Source organism: Leptodactylus fuscus, chromosome 6 (assembly GCF_031893055.1).
Source record: "Leptodactylus fuscus isolate aLepFus1 chromosome 6, aLepFus1.hap2, whole genome shotgun sequence".
Taxonomy (NCBI): domain Eukaryota; kingdom Metazoa; phylum Chordata; class Amphibia; order Anura; family Leptodactylidae; genus Leptodactylus; species Leptodactylus fuscus.
This window is the reverse complement of record NC_134270.1, coordinates 147,119,470-147,141,356: the sequence shown is the minus strand read 5'-3', so window position 1 is coordinate 147,141,356 and position 21,887 is coordinate 147,119,470. Positions and strand designations below refer to the sequence as shown.

Sequence of the window (21,887 nt, the reverse complement as noted above, 5' to 3'; positions counted from 1 at the left end):
GAATTAATGGTGCTGTATAAATAAATAATAATAATAATAATAGGGTTGGTATCTGCTTTTTCCCTCCATCCCATGTACATGAACACACCGATGGGTTACCTGGCTTCCCATGAAATTAACCCTACGGTCTGTATATGCAGAAGTAAGATAGAGAAATTACACCTCTGTACAGACAGTCAGGTTTACAGATGGTTTTAGGTTTTATTACAAAATTAAATACAAATAAAAAAATAGTAGAAATGACCAACATTTACAATCCGGTACTGTCAGCAGATCTATTAGGGTAAGTTCACACACAATTACGCGTGTGCATATACCATCAGAGTTGCTGCGATAGGATACTGGTACAGTGCACGACATCCCATCGTGGCTCTCCGCTCCAGATTAGGCCCAAATGAATTGCCTACTCTGGAGGGAGGTGTCGTGAGGCGGAGTACGTCTGGAGAAAGGGCATGTCGATTCTTTTTCTGTGAGCGGCAACATGCCGCTCAAGGAAAAGAAGTAGCCTGGCAGTCTACGTAGACCTCCATTGTGAGGGGGCGGATTATGATGTGGATTCAGCGCCGTAATCCGCCCCCCTCATTGCCTGTGTGAACTAGCCCTTAGGTGTTTCTACTGCCTTATCTGACAGCAGGATATGATAGAGGAGAGAAACTGGCCCTTATAGTCTATGGGGTCCATGCGCTTTGACAGCACAGTGCTTGAGATTGCGCTTGTATTCCGTTCGGGGGGGGGGTCTCCATGCAAACTCCTTCTGGACGGAATACATACGCTAGTGTGAACCAACCCTAAATCCTGATAGGACTTTTAGGAGACAGCGAGAATCCTGATAACTCCCCCTACATAGGATGATTGATAGCTGTTCTTGCATCCCATCCATATGAGTATAGCCTCTCACTTACCCTGTGTGGGTGGAGAAACCAGGACGGTCACAGTCTCTCCTAGCATGTCACAATTTACTCTGCTTTGTACGAAGAAACTCCAAATCATATAACCCTATATATCACAGAGCTCAGCTTCTCTCCTCTATCATATAACCCTATATATCACAGCGCTCAACTTCTCTCCTCTATCATATAACCCTATATATCACAGAGCTCAGCTCCTCTCCTCTATCATATAACCCTATATATCACAGAGCTCAGCTTCTCTCCTCTATCATATAACCCTATATATCACACAGCTCAGCTTCTCTCCTCTATCATATAACCCTATATATCACAGAGCTCAGCTTCTCTCCTATCATATAACCCTATATATCACAGGGCTCAGCTTCTCTCCTCTATCATATAACCCTATATATCACACAGCTCAGCTTCTCTCCTCTATCATATAACCCTATATATCACAGAGCTCAGCTTCTCTCCTCTATCATATAACCCTATATATCACAGAGCTCAGCTTCTCTCCCTCTATCATATAACCCTATATGTCACAGAGCTCAGCTTCTCTCCTCTATCATATAACCCTATATATCACAGAGCTCAGCTTCTCTCCTCTATCATATAACCCTATATATCACAGAGCTCAGCTTCTCTCCTCTATCATATAACCCTATATATCACAGAGCTCAGCTTCTCTCCTCTATCATGTAACCCTATATATCACAGAGCTCAGCTTCTCTCCCTCTATCATATAACCCTATATGTCACAGAGCTCAGCTTCTCTCCCTCTATCATATAACCCTATATATCACAGAGCTCAGCTTCTCTCTCTCTATCATATAACCCTATATGTCACAGAGCTCAGCTTCTCTCCTCTATCATGTAACCCTATATATCACAATGCTCAGCTTCTCTCCTCTATCATATAACCCTATATATCACAGGGCTCAGCTTCTCTCCTATTATATACACCTATATATCACAGAGCTCAGCTTCTCTCCCTCTATCATATCCTGCTCCCAGATAGGGCAGCAGACATCACCTGACAAGTTCACTTGGAGGGGCTGCATGACTGACTTGCCTCTTGGATCTGACAATGCAGTCTCTGGACAGGAGAGCACCTGCTAGGAGGTTCCACTTTCTCATTAGTGTAATGTTCATTATGGAAAGAGCATTGTTACGCTATGATGGAGCAGCTCCTGGGTTACTCTGTGGGATATTCTCTGTCTCCTGGCTGTTGGCTGGTGCTGCGCTACGAGGAGCAGGTTTGGGCAGTCGGATGGCTGTGTAGCGGTTGGATGCCAAATGCTCTTTTAGGTACTCCCCTCCCATCTCTTCATATTCTTTTCGCGTTATCCATCCCTCGTCTGTTTCCAGATTCTGAAGGGCCCATTCAGAGGCACCGTGCCAGCTATCCAGGATGGGATGAGAGGCCAAAGACACCTGAGGGGAAAAAAAACACAACATAAAATATATAACAAATCTGAGAAATCAACAATCAATCAAAAACACTGGGGAAAAAAAAAAAAAAAATATATATATATATACTCATATATATATGAGTAATTTATGTGGTTTTCTGGGACTACCAGCACCAGCACAGATCGACTGACTCAAGCGACCAAGGTGCATTGGAAGAAAGTCTGGCTCCAGCAAAATGGGGTCAGGACATAAAGAAGTCATACATGGAAAGTGGAACCAAAAGGCCTCATCTGCAGCAGCTCATTCTCCATCCGCGCCTTTATTCCTGGATACATCACATTGCCCCCTGTAAGGAAGACATTCTGCACGAGCTCCTGCTGCACTTCTTGTGGGTACCTGGGGAACACAGAAAGGGGCTTATGTAATAGAAATATACTAAATACATTCTTCTGGAACCTGCCATTGAACAGAATAACTATATGCAAACACCTCCAAACCAGGAGCATTTCCACCTAATAGTGTCTTTTTAGGTAAGTGTTTCAACCCCTTAAAGGAAGTCTATCATTCAAATCACATTTTTTCTCAATCACACGTAGGAATAGCCTTAAAAAAAAAAAAAAAAAATCTATTCTTCTCCTACCTTTAGATGTCTTCTCTGTGCCGCCTCCATCTTCTTCAGGAACTGCCTCTCTGCGCGTCTTCTTCCGGAGCTGGGTTCAAACTTCTAGGCCTTGGGCCACAGGAAAATGGCCGCTTATGCCAGCTTACTGTGTAGGTAGACATTTTTCGTGTGGCCGTGGGCGTGCGCAGTTTGCTCTGCCCAAGGCCTAGAAGTTTGAACCCAGCTCCGGAAGAAGACGCGCAGAGAGGCCGTTCCTGAAGAAGATGGAGGCGGCGCTGGAGAGTTCTCTCGCAGCATTGGGGACGCCCCCAGCGCTGCGAGACACCTCATTTGCATACCGAAGAAAACCAGGATTTCTATCGAACGGCGGCATGGAGAAGACATCTAAAGGTAGGAGAAGAATAGCTTTTCTTAAGGCTATTCCTACATGTTAATCAGAAAAAAGGGTATTCAATGATAGGATCCCTTAAGAACTCACCTCATTTCCACATTTTCTATTTTACAATTTTTCTTTTAAAAAAAATTCTAAATGCGCAACGTACAGAAAAAAAATACTGGGTGCGTACTTAATTTTGAGGCGGTTTCTCCTATAATACAATTCTTAATCCTCTATAAATGCTCTCTAGCTTGTCCCTGTGCACACTATGATTTGGTAGTGTCCGAGGAGCGTCCTAGGCTAATAAAGCACAGTGTGTATAGAGTAGTCTAAGAAGGTGGAGGCCATCTTACAGAAAGGGGGGGCTGGGAATACCAAAGAAATTAGATAGTGGGCGATTGGGTATTTTAACTATACATTTACCTTTAAATTATTATTTTTTTTTTCATATAAGGTCACAAATTTTTTCATTTTTGCCTCATGCATTCCATCAGCCAGAACTTTCCATGAAGCTTAAGTACATGATTTGGTTATTTTTCAGGTCTCAGGCTGTAGCAGACTAATACTGAAGGACTTGGAGACTTTTGTTACTTGGGGTGACAGACACAAGACAGAGGGCCCCCCCTTTTCTATTCTTCTTGGGAGGATTCCTTTAATAAGAACTAGGTTAGGTATAGCAGTCACTGAAGGAGTAATAAAATTAAAACATAGCTTTTAATAGTGATGTATAAAAAAGATTCTAAAATCATCCACCAATACACTAACTAATGGTGCTCAGGGATAGAAAGATTAGAGGTATGCCCATACATTATAGGACACACTTTAAGATACATGCCTCCACTAGCCCTGAGTCACCACTAACTACCCCAAAATGAAAGCAGGGGTTAAGTTTGCATGGTCAGTGGCTAAAGTGTTCACCCTGACCTATTTACAAATACGGCTGGGCTATTCCTAGCCTCCTAGCCAGAAAAATGTTTAGCAGTAAAATTGATATCCTGCTCTCAGCATATTCCCCTCAACGCGTTTCATTAGCCCTATTACGGGTCAAATCATCAGGAGGGAGTGAAGTACTCGATACTACTAATCGTAGTGCGGTAAGAACCGCAGTTCCCCCGTCCCGTATGGTAGGACGGAGTACTGGTGTATGCCGCCGGCCGCGGCGTCTCTCGGGATTATGAATCCAAAACTCCGCCCATGCAGTCACGCCTCTCATGACGTGGCGCACCGTGATTGGTCGCGCCCATATACTGAGCCCGGGGCTGAATGCATGGGTCCGATACATGAATACTATTAACCCTAATGCCATGATCATAAATAGATCACCGGCATAATTAAACATCGCTGGTAAATGAAGTATAATGCTGTCTGCTGTATCTAATAGACAGACATTTAATGTCTCACCATTACTATGGTACATTGATGCATATGACATTCCAAAAAGAACCGCATCCTGTAGAGTAAAACTGACCATAAGGTAAGTAAAGACAATATTTGCAATGATGTATTATCACAAGGATATACACAGATCGCTACATTGATATATACAGATCGCTACATTGTATGAGTGCTTAACCCTCATAATTTGCTGCTAAAGATGACATTATATAATGTGTTAAGGGTTCGCAACAGGGAACACCAGTGTGAACTGCTCCCAATTGTACAGGTAAGTATAGGTGTGACATACCAATGGCTATATATATATTGTGAAATCTGGAAAACTGCAAAGGGTGCAAGGATACTATAAGCACCCTAACTGAATTCTATTCATAGGCCATTACCAAACGGAAATTATATAAAGCCTACAATACCATAGCCATATAGTCAGAAAGTTACCATTTGCTAAGATAATTATACAAAAGGGCCTGGAAAACATTAACCCTTAGGGGCTACACAAACCCAACTCCTCTATATAAAGCAAGTGTACCCAATATTTTCATTTAACCCCTTGGGGCTCAATGATTGCATCCTGTATATCCAAGTTGCCTCTTTTTGTAATATCCTTTGGTGTAGATCACCGCCTCTAGGATTTGGTCTGACAATTTCTATACCTTGGAAGTGAATAGCTTTAGTATCACCATCATGATGATCCCAAATATGTCGGCTTAACGGTCTATCTTCGTTACGCCTAATATTGCCAATATGATCTAAAATACGGCGACGTAGTTGTCGTGATGTCATACCAACATAATTCTTGGGGCAACTACATGTTGCTACATATACCACTCCCTCACTGGAACAGTTGATAAAACTGCGGATGTCATATGTTTTCCCGGTGGATACGCATGAGAATTTGGGGCCCATTTTAATAAATTCACACGCCTTACATTTTCCACATTTGAACATCCCGTTAGGCACATTTTTGTTGAGCCAAGTAGTTGTAGGTAATGGGGTCATGTGGCTATGGTTCTTTTTGGAATGTCATATGCATCAATGTACCATAGTAATGGTGAGACATTAAATGTCTGTCTATTAGATACAGCAGACAGCATTATACTTCATTTACCAGCGATGTTTAATTATGCCGGTGATCTATTTATGATCATGGCATTAGGGTTAATAGTATTCATGTATCGGACCCATGCATTCAGCCCCGGGCTCAGTATATGGGCGCGACCAATCACGGTGCGCCACGTCATGAGAGGCGTGACTGCATGGGCGGAGTTTTGGATTCATAATCCCGAGAGACGCCGCGGCCGGCGGCATACACCAGTACTCCGTCCTACCATACGGGACGGGGGAACTGCGGTTCTTACCGCACTACGATTAGTAGTATCGAGTACTTCACTCCCTCCTGATGATTTGACCCGTAATAGGGCTAATGAAACGCGTTGAGGGGAATATGCTGAGAGCAGGATATCAATTTTACTGCTAAACATTTTTCTGGCTAGGAGGCTAGGAATAGCCCAGCCGTATTTGTAAATAGGTCAGGGTGAACACTTTAGCCACTGACCATGCAAACTTAACCCCTGCTTTCATTTTGGGGTAGTTAGTGGTGACTCAGGGCTAGTGGAGGCATGTATCTTAAAGTGTGTCCTATAATGTATGGGCATACCTCTAATCTTTCTATCCCTGAGCACCATTAGTTAGTGTATTGGTGGATGATTTTAGAATCTTTTTTATACATCACTATTAAAAGCTATGTTTTAATTTTATTACTCCTTCAGTGACTGCATATTTATTGAGTAATTACCCCTCAGTGACATATAGGTTAGGTATAGGTACAATGTCTACTCACCGGTCCAGCACATACTGCATCGTCTCAGCCAGGCCAGCCTGGTCTTCTCCAAATAACGAAGGCTGAAATAAGACTTCAGGAACGCGAATCCTCTCTGTGCCCAGATACATCTGATGATACTCTGCAATGTTAAACATGGGCTGGGAAGAAAAATGAAGGGGTGGTATACTGTCAGCCAAACTGTCCAAAATATCTCATATACTCACATACTCACATATTAGAAAAGAAATACAAACTCAGTACCTGGACACTTGGCGTGGGCTTATCAGTTTCCATGTGTTCCTCAGAGTCAAGAGGTTCCAGTTCAGACATGGCCTCCATTTCTTCAGTCTCTGGTGTCTGGAAGTTAAATAGAGGACAATGACAATGCAACCTCCGCACGTAGAAGCCATCTGTACTCTGTGTGACTGTGACATACCTGTGGTTTGCTGTCTATCGAATCTCCCAGTACACGTTGTCTGCCCTGCTCAACAGCGACACTGAGTTTGTGGATGTAAGACTGGAGTTCCTCTGCGGAGTCCATATTCAGCTCCACCAACGCTTTGTGGAACTGCTCCACGTGTCCGTCCTCCAGAAGTTCCTATTCACCAAAACCGCAAAGTTATGAAGGAAAAAGGTGACCCAACCAGGAGTCTTACTACTAAGAACATCGTCATGCCAGTCATCCAGTTTAACGTATCTTGTAAAATGACGGATATATCGCTAATGGATGCCATAACTTTAACCCTTTCCCTGTCAGACACGTATCTATACGCCCTCCCACGGTGGCACTTTTGTAGCAGAGGACGCATCTACTACGTCCTTATTCCTAATGCTGATATCTCAGGATTGGTTAGGGCTGTGAAGATGATTTTGGTTTCTCATCTTTAAAATGATACCAAGTTCTTCATGATCGTACAGGTCTGGAGCGATTCACTGATGAAAACGCAATTCAGCATTGAGATCCCAATACCCAACAGCGATTTGCTCTGAATCTGTAAGGGCTATCATGAAGATCATGGACAAATCTCCTCAGGATCATTGGGAGGCCCAATAACTGGGACCATATGCCACTGGTTTATACGATGTGGATACTAGTGCAGTGCCTGCAAAATAATCCTGTAGGGAAACATTTTATCTGCTAAAGTGTCAGCAACAACGCAGAATTAAATTGGTTTTCTGAGCTCAGGGCATGTTACATTACTATGGCGAAGAATCGTAGTGGACACAGCATCACAGGGTCATGACACGGCTGGCTTTTATGGCCAAATTATGTGTTGCAACTAACCATAAGAAAGGTGGTGGATGATACAACAGGTTTTTTCACTACTAAGTATACTTTAAGGAACCTTATTGTTCACCAAAATAAAGGGGTTTCCTGAAAAACCTTGGAAACCCCCTTAAAAATAAAAAATTTAAGTACAAAGCTCAACTTAAAGGGGTGTTCCCTTTGGGACAAAGGCTATGCTGCAGACAATTCAGGTCTCACATCTATCTCAAGAACTGGGGCTCCCCTGACCCCTGTTTTACTGCAGCTGTGAAGGGAGAGATGGCCGTGCATGCGCTCGCCTCTCCAATCCCTTGTTCTGAATACCCCTTTGAGAACTGCTATCCCCCCCCATATGAATTTACCATGTTTTGCACGTTACTGAAAGTCGACGCTCTTACCTGTACATAGAGGAGTCTCTCCAGCCTCTCCTGGTCTTGCTGTAGCTTCTCTTCCCTCCGTCTCGCATTGAGTTCCTGAAGACGTCTTAACTGCTGCTGCCTGCGCTCCTGCTTCTCCTCTGAAGGCACAGCGCTGCTCAGGAGCTTGGAAGAGAAGGGTAGCTGCATCTTGTGGACGTTCTCCTCATAGTAATCTGGACAGCGCCACTTCATAAGCTCTGTTAGAAGGTAACATTCAGTTTATTCACACACGGGATGGATTACTAATCTGTAACTACCAACAAATTATGCCCCGAATTATGGGGTAATAGGAGTGTCCATGTAAGGCGCTATCCACACCCCATTTATGGGCTACATCAGTCATAATCATAATAGTATAGGTGTAGGGAACCTTCAGCTCTCCAGCTGTTGCAAAACTACAACTCCCAGCATGCATACCTTCTCTGCTGTTCTTGGAACTCCCATGGAAGTGAATGGAGCATGTTGGGAGTTGTAGTTTCACAGCAGCTGGAGCACCGAGGTTGCCTAACCCTGTTTATGTCGAAGGAAGTCTATTGAGGATGGTATATATAGTCTCACCTTCCATATAGTCGTCTGGCACATAGCAGTGCTCGTGCAGGATCTCCTCCATACGGCTCAGTGTAATAGCTTGGAGGTGTCCTGGATACTTCAGCTGCAGCAGCCGGTGGAGATAGGTCACAGAATGGAAACCCCCAATATTTATACGTCTGCAGTTCTTGCCGTCAAACCTACATTAGGAGAACCCATAGTCACTCATATTGGTAGTCTGATTTATTATTTACTGTATTTATTATGCTTCCTTATACAGCGCCATCATATTCCGCAGCGCTTTACATATATTGTCAATCACTGTCCCATATAGGGCTCAATCTACATCTCATATGGGGGTTTACTTTCATCTGGCCGATTTTAATATTGCTTTTGGGCCGTACACCTTTAGCAATTTTTAGGGGTTATCAAATAATTGTTAAGTTTTATATTCTTTGCATCAGTGCTTGTCCAACATTTCTCATTTCTGATGTTATAGGAACAGCTGTCCTTCACAATTGCGGAGCTTTCTGTGTAGTAGCCGATGCTTTATTGGAGTTATTGTTGAAAGTTGTTATGGCTGGATTACTAGCAGTAGGCCTTGACAAAGAACAAATGGTTAACAGAGGCTAAAGAAGTTTTTTCGGACAAAACTTTTGTCCAGAAAAGGTATACTCCCTCTTTTAATGCTGCCTTTCGAGATTTAGGATTTAAGGAACAAATGGTGTCATGGTGGAAGATACAGAGCTTAGAGAATTAGATAAAAAATAACATTGTTCCAAGGGGACTCCGAATCAGCTTATTGCCTGCAAACCGCATTAGAAATCCAAACGTAATGGCAAAATGGGAAAAAGAGGCCACGTGTTCTTCTATTAAATTATTACAATTATTATTGGAGGAAGAAAAACTGTGCCTTGAAGTCCTGGAGGGACAGTTAAATGAACAACTGGATAGGGTTAAGAAGTTCCAGGGTGAGTCTGAGTTTGCCAATAAGGAGACTCAACTAGAAGCAACTAAAAGAACGTAAACCTAAGCAATGTATGAGGGACCTCCAGGACTTCAGGGATAACATTGGGGAAAGACCTAGCCCAACTCGAGGAAGAGTCTGGTCAGTCTTACTAGTATTGCCAACCACCATCAGGTTTGCGGGAACTGCGGTTTTAACCGCAAGTATCTATGTAAGGCACTAGGACAGGGGTGCTCACACTTTGTCAGCATGTGAGCTACTTATAAGTCAAAAGATCTACTACCCACTTCTTGTGGGCAGGGCCTGGGCCACAGCATTGTCAGATTGACATCAGATCCCGGAGAAGTAACAGTGTTTATTATGTTCTCTCACCTCCCCTGGGGCTCCGATTATTATACTCAGGGGTCTGAAAAGACCCCTGAATATAATAATAGCAGTAGAGGGATCGCGGCCTGGCCCGGGCCTATTCACTACTGCCCGCTGCGGCCTATAGTACAAGGGGAAGCGGGGGCGGCAGTGAACAGGTCTGGGGAGGTTGGTAAATAGGCAGCTACCTGCTGGGAATACTCTAGCACAGGGGTAGGGAACGTACGGCTCTCCAGCTGTTGCAAAACTACAACTCCCAGCATGCATATTGGCTCTGCTGTTCTGGGAACTCCCATGGAAGTGAATGGAGCATGCTGGGAGTTGTAGTTTCACAGCAGCTGGAGAGCCAAAGGTTCCCTACCCCTGCTCTAGCAGGTAGGGGCCTATTATAAAACAAACATAAAATTCTCATACTTTCCGTCCTTGATGCTGCTGCTGCTCCCGCATCCTTTTCTCCTGGCAGACGTCTGCGTATCAGCATAGGCGGCGTGATGACGCCACCTACGCTGAAACGTAGACGTCTGAACCAGGGCAAGGAGAGTGGCAGCTTTCCTGCACTGATTCAAACAAAAAAAAAGTTTAAAAAAAATTTAAAAAAAATGTCACGCGATCGACCCATACATCCTTTGCGATCGACCGGTAGATCGCGATTGACGTTTTGGGCACCCCTGCACTAGGACTATCGTCTCCTGATTAGTTTAGCAGTAAATGAAACGCTTTGAGACTATTTACAAGAAAGGGAGGTCTATGTTAGGACAGTAATAGTGTCTCCCTCTACCTCTCTGCATGAGCTCACTATCCTCAGTAGGTTTTGTATGGAGATCCTGTAGATTATATGGGTGATATAGGCAGTGTGCTGGGCTATCAGGGCCAGATTACTATGTCAGGAGTGATTTAGATACTAAATAGACATAGGTAAAGCCGTCATGATGAGCTCATCTTATCACACACCAGCTCACACCCTGTCAGGGAAGTCTCATGCAGTAAATGAACTCCAAGTCTGCACCAGTGAGGGGGATGAGCCTTGCAGAGCTGTAATTGTATGTATCAGAAGCCCTATTGTGTAGCTGCTGATTTGGATGCAGTGTCTTAAAGGCAGTTCAAGCATTGTAGTGCCCTGAATATCTTAAGTGAGGCACTGTTATCTAGCTAGAAGTAGCTTCAGTGTTAGTAATCACTTTTGGTGATGGTTTGTGTCATTTTAAAGAGGACCTTTCATCAGATTGGGCACAGGCAGTTCTATATACTGCTGGAAAGCCGACAGTGTGCTGAATTCAACGCACTATCGGCTTCCCGATCTATGCCCCGGGTAAAGAGCTATTAGTCCCGGTACCGTAGCAGTTTACAGTCAGAAGGGCGTTCCTGACAGTCACAGCAGCGCCTATCGCGCTGTACTGTGGAACGGGGAGGAATGCCTCCTCCCTCTGCTTACAGTGCTTGTCCATAGACGAGTACTATCAGGAGGGGAGGGGACGTTCCTCCCCGCTCACACTGTACAGTGCGATAGGCGCTGCTGTGGAGAAGGACGTACCTGACAGAGTGTCAGAAACGCCCTTCTGACTGTAAAGCGCTACAGTACCGGGACTGATAGCGCTTTACACCGGGCACAGATCGGGAAAGCTGACAGTGCAATGAACTCAGCGCACTGTCGGCTTTCCAGCAGTATATAGAACTGCCTGTGCCCGATCTGATGAAAAGTCCTCTTTAAATCACAACTCTGCGCCCTTTTAACAGAAGTTCTAACGTCTTAATTTTAGTGCAAACCATTAAAAGTTACGTTTTAATTTTATGGGCTCCCTTAAGTGTCCTCTTTCAGAACAATCAAATAACCAACGCATTGAACTCACCTTCCATTGACGACAGGCAGTATATGGGTACAGTGGTAGCCGGAGGACACCACGATGGCACTGGCGGGCAGCGCTTCCTTTTTGTTGTGATAGAAGCTGTACAATCCGTCAATGCCAAATGACACTTTAGGAACCCGATAACACTCGAAGAGGAGCTCTGACACCATCTGCCGGACGTGAAGCGGAGTGCACGGGGCCTCTGTAAACACAATGGGGTGATCCACACAGCCCTGTATGGGGAGACAAATGTATTACTAATCTATAGGGGAAAAAAAGAAAGCTCTATTCCCCAGACCCTGTTCACATTACAATTGGCTCTTCTTTTTGTTTTTTTAGCCTTTGTCACATTTTGGAAGCCATACAGTTTTCATTTTAACATTGATGTGGCCATATCAAGGGCTTGTTTTTAGCCCAAAGAGTTGTACTATTCTCTTGCACCCTTTTAGGAAATATATAGCTTACTGATTTAAGCTTTTTAATTCTCGCTTAACTGGATGGCAAAAAATAAAAGTCAGTTTCACCATCATTTTGTTATGTTGTCATATTTTTGTACGGTGCATCCTAAATAACCTGTTACCTTTACTCTGCCGGGTAGTCCGACTACGGTGACACCAAGTTTATACTGACTTTTTATAATCCCTTTACACAATAAGGTCACTTATTTGCCAAAAATAATTTCTTTTATCTGCAGCGTATTGTGGGAATCGGAACTTTTTAAAAATTTTTTCCATTATCGGAGCTTTGTGATTGTTTGTTTCGTACGGGATCAGCTGTAATTTCTATTGATATCATGATGAGTTATTTGTGGCTTTTAGGTTATTTTTTTATAATTTTTTTGAGACAATGTGACAAAAAAAATTTGAGATAATATCTAAATAGATAAATAAAAAGGGCAGAGCCGCAGTTCCCGGCACCTTCACTACAGTGTACAGACAGGAAGCTGTATACAGTATCCAGAGCTCTGTATACTGTAGCGGTAGCACCAGAAAAAGCTAAATTCACATGAACTGCTTCCAGCAGCCAAAACAGCTGATCGGCGTGGGGTCCAGGCATAAATCTTATAGTGATGATCTATCTTGTGGACAGGTCATCAGTATATAAAACTTTGCTTGGTCATAGACAACCCCTTTAAGTATCTAATCTGCTGAAAATATATACGGCATTACACAAAATACAAGCCCTCATCCTAATTAAAAATATATTAAAAAAAAATTATGGTTCCCTGAATTTTGCTACAAAAAAAAAAAAAAATGGCAAAAAAAGGTCACCACATTCACATTGCAAATTCACAACAAACTTGAGACTGCTGAATGACCCCCTCGCAGTATACAGCGCTGCAGGATATACCCTTACCTGTGACGTCACTCCCAGTCTCTGGAACACGTGATCACACAGCAGTTCCTGCAGCTCCAGATTCACCGGCAGATTCTTATCAAACGGAGTCCGGAGCAGCCACCGCAATGGCTCCAGGCTGGGGATATCGTTACCCACACGGCTCAGGCTGCGGGGCCCTCCGCGGCTCCGGGCAACCACCGAGCGCAGCTGCATCTTCGGCCCCGCTCCCGCCCATCCTGCCCGCAGCTGGAAGGAGCCATTATCCAACACGAGCACCGCAGGTCCATCCAGCAGCGGCGGCTCATGTACCGGGTCCGGTACGGCCCGGGCATCCCGGAACGTAAATACATTACTCGCCGGCCTGGGCGCAGCCATTTTGAAGACTATGTCCGTCTGTAAAGAAGTCCTCCTAGACAGTGACACAAGGTTCCGGGGTAGAAGAGTTCCTAGACTGCACTAAATGTTTGCTGAACAAATTTTCCTTTTTTCTTATTTTTACCTTTGCAGGTATTTCTATGTGTCTAAGACTAATCTCACATCTGTGCTAAAATCTCAAAGGACAGATAGAGGGTGTGAGAGCAATCCACTCAAAGTGTCACCGCATCGAAGTCCGAAGGAACAATGGCTGGAAAAAGGTCATTTACGTAGAGTGTATAGACAAAGAACAGGCTGGACTAGGAGCCGAATACCATTAGGGTTGGGGGATGAGATAAAGAGGAATGCAAAATAGATGGCAAGGAATCTAAAATGGAGGATACACAAGCTGACATCTTACACAAGGGACAAAATGTGTGCTATGCTATACGTGCCACCCTAAGCTTGGCTTCAGCCACTTCTACATTCACGCCACCCACTCACCCATTTTTCTTTGAGCCCCCACACAGTATAATGTTCCTACAGTCACCCCTATATTATATGCTGCTACATTATAATGTCCCTTTCCAAAATAGAGGGGGATATTAAACTGTTTTTCATACCTCCCCACCATCTCTGGATGTAGAGGAGTTGAATCCGGGACATGCTGACCGGGACGGCGGGACAGGACCCACAATCCGGTGGGAGGCATGAAAATCACTTCACAAAAATATCCTGCAAGTCCAATTTTTATGGCCGTTGGTTTAATTTTAAAAGAACGGATACCAGATGGATCACATTATAGGGCTCCGTAGGTGACCGCTGTTGTAGCGATCCGCCTGTCTGATCCATTGGAAGATCTGTCAATTCATTTGGTTGTATGGGTCACTTAGGGTAAGTGAACACATAGTTTTTTTGGATCGGAGACGGAGGCCACCTCAGGTTCTGATCCAAAAGCTGGGTCACCACAACTGTACTGCATCGGCATCCAGTTGCACTCTCCACTCAGGATTAGGCCCAATGAATGGGCATAGTCAGGAGGTGGGAATTTCTTCAGGCCGAATCGCAAGGCGGAAGAAACGGCTCCCGGAAAAAGCTCCTGAGAGGCTCCCATTGATTTCAATGGGAGCCGTCTTTTTGGTCAGGGTTTTGAGGCGATTACGACCTCAAAACCCTGACTAAAAAAACTACATGTGAACTTATCCTTAGAGACCCGGAGACTGCACACAGTCATGTGGAGGAGGCCTAACTTTGCAGTCTGCATGTGAATTTAGACATAGATTTTATAGCTAATTTTATCCCTCTCATTGAAATAGGTGAAAAGCCCCAAAAAGATTGACTCAGGCCGGGGCCCCACAGGACGTAAACGCTGCGATTTGCCCGCAGCGGAGACGCTGCGGGAAAAATAGCCGCGTTTTACAGTGCAAGCAAAGGGAATGGGATTCATGCGAATCCTATCCCCACTTTGTGGAAAAAAACGCAGTGCGGACACGCTGCAATTTGCAAAGCTGTTGCAGCTTTGCAAATCTCAGCATGTCAATTATATCTACGGAAACACCGTCTGCTTTCCCGTAGATATAATGTTAAGAGAAAGTCTGCAGAGGAAAACTCTGTGAACTTTCTCTTAAAAGCGCTGCGGAAAGAATCACAATGCGTTTCTTTCCGCAGCGCTTTAGCACTGCGATTATGACCCATGGGTCCTTAGCTTCAAGGAAGGTTTTAAAATCCACATCACAAATAAGAGATTTAGAAAATGTAGTCGATTTAAATGCTACTATATTATATTGCAGATTTTCTACGTGAGAATCCACGTGTAGACAATGTGTACATGTAGTATAATGTAACAAAAGCATAGCACATAAAGATCAAAAAACATCCAATATACATAAATGACCTCAAAAAATCAGCCAATCAAGGATATGTCTTAATCGAATAGCACACAATACAAACAGAGAGGACTGGAAAGTTCAAGTAATTAAGACATTCACCGTTATAATATCTCTAAAAATATAGTTTTATTGATACAAAAACATGTAAAACAATGCATATTATACATATGTATAACACACTAAGACTAACAATACTGTAGAAACAAGGCCACCCACAGGGAAGAGACCTGTGTCACAAATCACCATACAATACTGGATCAGACAAAGAGAAAAGCAGCATCGATGCCCTAAAGGTATCTCAATCACATATGTGTGTAAATTTCCAAGTCCCTATGTAGCAGGGCAAAGGAAAAAATAGGTAGAGAAAAAACAGTGTCTCTAATGTAACAAGAAAAGAGTAAAACTCATACACACAAGAACATGTCAGAAATCAGGTAAAGGAAAAATACTGCACAGTCATTCAAGTGTTAAATACAAGGAACATTCATCACTTCAGGTCTGTCCACACTATGTCTCTAGGTCTAACAAAAAGCATTTCTTACCAATAATATTGGTGATTCGAAGTGAAAACACAGGATCCCGCCATGCAGGTGGACCTAGAGACATAGTGTGGACAGACCTGAAGTGATGAATGTTCCTTGTATTTAACACTTGAATGACTGTGCAGCATTTTTCCTTCACCTGATTTCTGACATGTTCTTGTGTGTATGAGTTTTACTCTTTTCTTGTTACATTAGAGACACTGTTTTTTTTTTCTCTACCTATTTTTTCCTTTACCCTGCTACATAGGGACTTGGAAATGTACACAAATATGTGATTCAGATACCTTTAGGGCGTTGATGCTGCTTTTCTCTTTGTCTGATCCAGTATTGTATGGTGATTTGTGACACAGGTCTCTGCCCTGTGAGTGGCCTTGTTTCTACAGTATTGTTAGTCTTAGTATGTTATACATATGTATAATGTGCATTGTTTTACATGTTTTTGTATCAATAAAACTATATTTTTAGAAATATTATAACGGTGAATGTCTTAATTACTTGAACTTTCCAGTCCTCTCTGTTTGTATCATGTAGTATAATGGTTTAGACATTGCATTACAGGGTTGCTACCTGTAAGTGGCGCTCGAGAGACACTGCTGAGCTCATTTGCATATATTTTCCCAGAGACTGTTGCACATTAGGCTACATTCACATGATCAAGGTTCACAATTGCCATGGAAAATGGTAACTTTTTCATGGCCATTTTGCATCCGAGGGGCGCCCATTTTCACAAATCTCTCATATATTTGAGTGTATTGAGGGGTTCAAGAAAAGACAAAAACATAACATGTTAATTTTTTTTGATGGTCCGCTAAACAAATAGTCATGTGAATAAGACCATGGCAGTCTCAAGTCCGGTATTTAAAATATATAGGACTTATGGATTTAGGTGAGGACAGAGTCCCATAGACATTGAGTGGCAGGTCCTGGGGTATAACGTGTCACAGGTAAATCCCTAAAACACACACATCCACTGCATACCCTGAGCTAGACATAACATGATGGATCCATGGTATGCCTTTATGGTATGTGTCTTTCCTGGCTCTGATTGGATGGGTATATACGGTATATATATACTGTATATAGTGTTGTATAATAATTCCGCACTGATTTGGCACAGTCTTGTGTGATTCATCAAAATTAAGCATCACAGGTCATGCAAATGCCGGGAAGGACAATGACAGAGCAGGATAATATATTCTAAAAATATGATGCAAATTGTCATTTGTATGCAGGATATGCAATAAGGAAGTGTTTATTGCAGAGGTGTATATATGAGGTGTGCCTTGGATCCAGTAGGGGGCGCTGCCAGCCTAGCTGGAGCCTCAACATTTTCAGGTGTTGAATTGTTGAAATAGAGGCAAACTCTGCTTGTCCTATATGCAACTCTAACCCACCTTGGTTTGATGTGGATGCAAGAAGCAGCGCCACCTACTGAATCGACGGCAGACCCAGAGGAACCATATTTTACCCATTCCATTTTAGCTTCTACCATGCAGGGCTGCTTTAACCATAGGGCCAACAGTGCACTAATATAATCTATGAGGGGCCACTAGGAGGGACCTTTTATTGTCTGATCCCCATGAAGAGGCATTTGATAGTGTCATGGGCCACTGAGGGACATTATATTGTATTGGACAATTAATGAGGGAATTATACCATGTGGGAGCCATTGATGGGGTATAATAATTTGTGCGGGTCAGGTATTTCTAAGAGATGGGGGGGGGGGCATGTATGATACCTTTACACCGGGCCCACCAATGTGTTAAAGTGGCCCTACAACCGTGTATGCATTGTGGCTATTAATAACAATAGAGGACAGGCATGGAGAAATCATGACCACCAAGGGCTTAGGAGTCCAGTGGGTGGTCCTACTCCCACTAAATTATACATCAGTCTGCTCAGCTCCTCCTACTCTATAACATGCTGCTTATGGGTATAAGGACGGAGAACATTCTTCCTCTCACTACACAACCACCATTAGTACGTATTCTTCCCTACAATACTAATTTATAGGGTTTGGGGTGCACCTGCACCTTTTGCCCTTCTGATTTCTATATATGATTTTCTTGATTTTTTTATTATCTATTTAGTGCCACCATATTCATCAGCATTTGACCCCCATGAGGCTCACAATCTCATTTTTCTATTTCAGACACAAACTACAGATAACAGGTGACTTAGGCTACATGCACATGGCCTAAGTGGTTTTACTTCCTGCAAATACTTATCCGCAATCTCCTTAAAATATGTCAGTATGTCATCCGCAAACATGGATCCAAAAAAAGACTTGTATGATCCCGTACACTTATCTGTTCTGAAAATGCAGCCAAGAACCAAGGATAGGACATGCTTCTCAGTCCTTGTGTTTGGCACGGCAAACAGTGGCAACAACTATAGGCCCTTAGAAACGAATAGGTTTGTATTTTTATCCTCAATTGTGGAAAAAAACTCTGGTTGTGCATGAGGCCTAAGGCTAGGTTTACATCCGTGTTGTAGTCTCCATTGCAGTCTCTGTCTGAAATCTCCAGATGATAAAGTCCTGCAAGCTCAACTGGTAGGACGGGCCAGGGCCTCTGCTGCACTGAATCTTCCAGCCCGCTCTGTGTCCAGCGCAGGGATGGCTGCTGGTTCCAGCACAGGGTAGGCTGGAAGCCTTCGCTGAAGTTTGTGAAGGTACTGGTTTTCCTCTGGCGCCGGCGCCAGCACTTCCGGGGTCAGGGAGATCAGTGGCGGGCTGGTTATTTGTGTATCTGTGGTATCAGCTCCCTAGCGCCGAGCCTCCTGTCTCCTGTTCCCTGTCTCTCATCTCCTGCCTCCTGTTACCTGCATCCTTACCCTGTACCTGGATTCTGTGGATGTGTATGACCTGGCTTGCTTTACAGATCTCCTCTCCATGATCCTGATTTGGACCTTTCCTGACCTCCTGTGTATGAACTTTGACTCTCTCCTGACATTCCTTTTGGATCCTGATTTGGCTACTCCGTTTACCTCCTGTGTATGACTCGGCTGCCCTGACTACCCTTCTGCCTCTGCCTTCTGCTACCTCCAGTTATCAACTCGACTTGCTTGACCACAAATTTGTTGCCTGGATTACCCTGCTTTGCATCTACAACTCCAGTCCATTCTTCTCTCCTGGACCTCACTTTAAGTTTAGTGTCTGGGTCCTCCTACATGGGGTTCGCTGGGTGTGCGTCGCTCTCTGGGCAGTTGCGGATCTGGGCTCCGGACTGTTACCAAGTCCAACTCCACCATCAGGAGCTCTGGTGAAGAACTCCTGGGCCTGGTTCCGCTCTGGTTAGGAGAGCGTAGCACATCCAGGACTGTTTTTGCCTCAGCACTTGGGGATTTTAGTCGCCCAGGACTTACTGAGTTATTTGTTGCATCAGGTTCCTAACACCAACTTTTTGATCTGGCATTTTCAATTAAATAGAATGGACATCCCATAGACCCCATTCTTGCCAGTGGGGTCCCTTAGGCTATTTTTGCAGCTCATTGGTCTGTTCTTTTGGTCTTCCGACGGACCAAAGGAACAGACACCAGGTGGACTGTGGAAAAATAGAGGAATCACAGTTGGAGCATTGGCTTACTTACACTAGGTTCACACTAGTGTTCGGCTCTCCATCATTCGGGTCCGGATGGGGACCCCAAAGACGGAGAGTCTGCTTAAAAAGCAGTTACCCAAAGACATTTGCTGACTCATAGACTATAAATGGGTCTATCGGGTTTATACTAGTTTCATACTAAATCTCTGCTGATTTTAGGCAGAATCTGGACGGAGTGTCCTACGGATGTGAATCTAGCCTTATTTCTCAGCCCCGGTTGTAAGTGATGTGACAGCCCCTATAACTGTGCACACAATATTGCACAACTACTGAACCAACCGTGCAGTGATTTTCCCCTCCAGAACTCCTTGACCTATGCCAGATATTCTGCTGGAAAAGAGGTTTACAAATGTAGTTGGACCAGTCAGGGTACGCCATACACAAGAGACTTCTATATCATTGTTTGTACATACGAGTCTATAGATAGAACTTTAGTTCCTGCACGCTTTTCCATGTGGGCTTTACGTGTGTTATCTGGTGACATGTAAAAATAAGTATTCACCTTTATAATGTTTGCAAAAATGCAATATATTGTTCTCACAGTTTGTGGTGAAGGATCAAATTCTCTCCACTGTGTGAGATCCGATCAGACTGGAACTGCAGCCGGAAAAGAAGTCACAAAGTCTACAACAGTGACTGTCCCTGTATTTCCATCGGTTGGGGCTGTGACTCAATATAATTGTGCGATTGTTGTCCTACACAAGAGATGCCTTATTGTAAAGCTGGGACTTATTGCCCTGTACCACCCAGATAGCCTTAGGAAGACATATTTCTGTTTGCGCTCATGCACACAGGCATACTACATCACCACGTGACCTGAAATATAAAGCGCTTTATGGGGATGTCCAGATGGTTGGAGGTTATTTTATCTAACATAGAAAACCTCAGTGTATGCGCCTGACAACGCCAGCGGCAAAAAACACTCCAAAACAAAAAATGTTTTGGTGTATTCTGTATTTAAAGGGGCTTTCCAGTCCTCAGGTGTTTTTTGAATACTGATTGGTGGGGTCCGACATCCAGACCCTGCAGTGATCAGCTGAACCAGCTGCGTCTTGACTACAGAAGTTACTTCATAGCAGCTCTGTTTCTATTTAAAGGGGTTGTCCAAGACTATTGGCAATGGATAGTTCATGACCTATCTACTGGATTGATAATCAAAATCAGACTGATGGGGTCTGACACCCGGACCCCGCACTGATCAGTAGATTTGGCAGTCAAAAGTTGTGTATGAGGTATATGACTCTAAGCAGCTCTGCTCCTATTGAAGTGAACGAGACCAGAGCTCCAGTTCCTTAGCGCCAACACTATGTTCCATACTCTCTATACAGCTTGCAGCTATATACACTAGCACAGTGGTGGTGCTGAGGACCTGGAGCTCTTCTTACATTCACTTTAAAGGGGCTCTATCACTAGGAAAAACTAATCACACCTTTGCATAGCCTTTAGAAAGTCTATTTCACACCTACCTTTAGTATGTAAATTGCCTCAGTGGTTTCTGAATAAGTCCGTTTTTATTCATATGCTAATTAGACTGTTGCACGATACATTGTGCACACCTCTCTCTGCTGTTTTCTATGGGAGACTGCTGCTGCTGATGACTCAGCTTCCTGTTTGCCTCACACACATAGAAGATAATAGGAGAGAGGAGGCTGCTGGGAACTTCCTGAGCTGGCTGGATGCTCATTAGCATATGAATAAAAAACGGACTTATTCAGAAACCACTGAGGCAATTTACATACTAAAGGTAAGTGTGAAGTAGCATTTCTAAAGCCTATGCAAGCATGTGATTAGTTAAAAATGACTTCTCCCAGTGATAGAGCCCCTTTAAGGGTAAGTTCATACTGGGTTTTTTGGTCAGGATTTTGAGGCCGTATCCGCCTCAAAATCCTGACCAAAAAGACGGCTCCCATTGAAATCAATGGGAGCCGGTCAGTTCTTCTTTCCAGGAGCCGTTTGTTCCAGCTCCCAGAAAAAGAAGCGAGATACTCATTCTTTCAGGCTGTTTCACCTTGCGAATCCGCCTGAAGACACTCCCGACTAGGGGCCTAATCCGGAGTGGAGGGCGCAACTGGATGCCGGTGCAGTGCACTGGCATTCAGTCGCGGCTACCCATTTTTTAGTCCGGAATGCCACTTCATTTTCTGGACTGAAAAACCCCAAGTGAACTTACCATAATAGGAGTAGAGCTGCTTCCAGTGTACGCCATGTAGAAGGCTTCCAGCAACCAAATCAGCTGACCCATGATGACCT

The 21,887-nt window shown here is 43.8% G+C and overlaps 1 protein-coding gene across 2 annotated transcripts; it reads right to left on the bottom strand.

Annotated features, from left to right (window-relative positions):
- Nucleotides 1-981: 981 nt before the first annotated feature.
- On the bottom strand, nt 982-13,634 carry ACTR5 (actin related protein 5). 2 transcript variants are annotated; one of them, XR_012716958.1, is made up of 10 exons: nt 13,269-13,634; nt 11,916-12,145; nt 8,766-8,935; nt 8,187-8,404; nt 6,958-7,119; nt 6,783-6,878; nt 6,540-6,679; nt 2,570-2,702; nt 1,857-2,327; nt 982-996 (listed from the first exon to the last, which is right to left on the bottom strand). XR_012716958.1 is itself a non-coding variant. In XM_075278779.1 (9 exons), the coding sequence occupies exons 1-9, from the start codon at nt 13,623-13,625 to the stop codon at nt 2,067-2,069; spliced, it is 1,767 nt and encodes a 588-aa protein (XP_075134880.1). In that variant the 5' UTR covers nt 13,626-13,634; the 3' UTR covers nt 1,517-2,066. The 2 variants fall into 2 exon arrangements, 1 of the variants encoding a protein (XP_075134880.1); XM_075278779.1 differs by lacking the exon at nt 982-996 and having other exon boundaries at nt 1,517-2,327.
- Nucleotides 13,635-21,887: the final 8,253 nt, after the last annotated feature.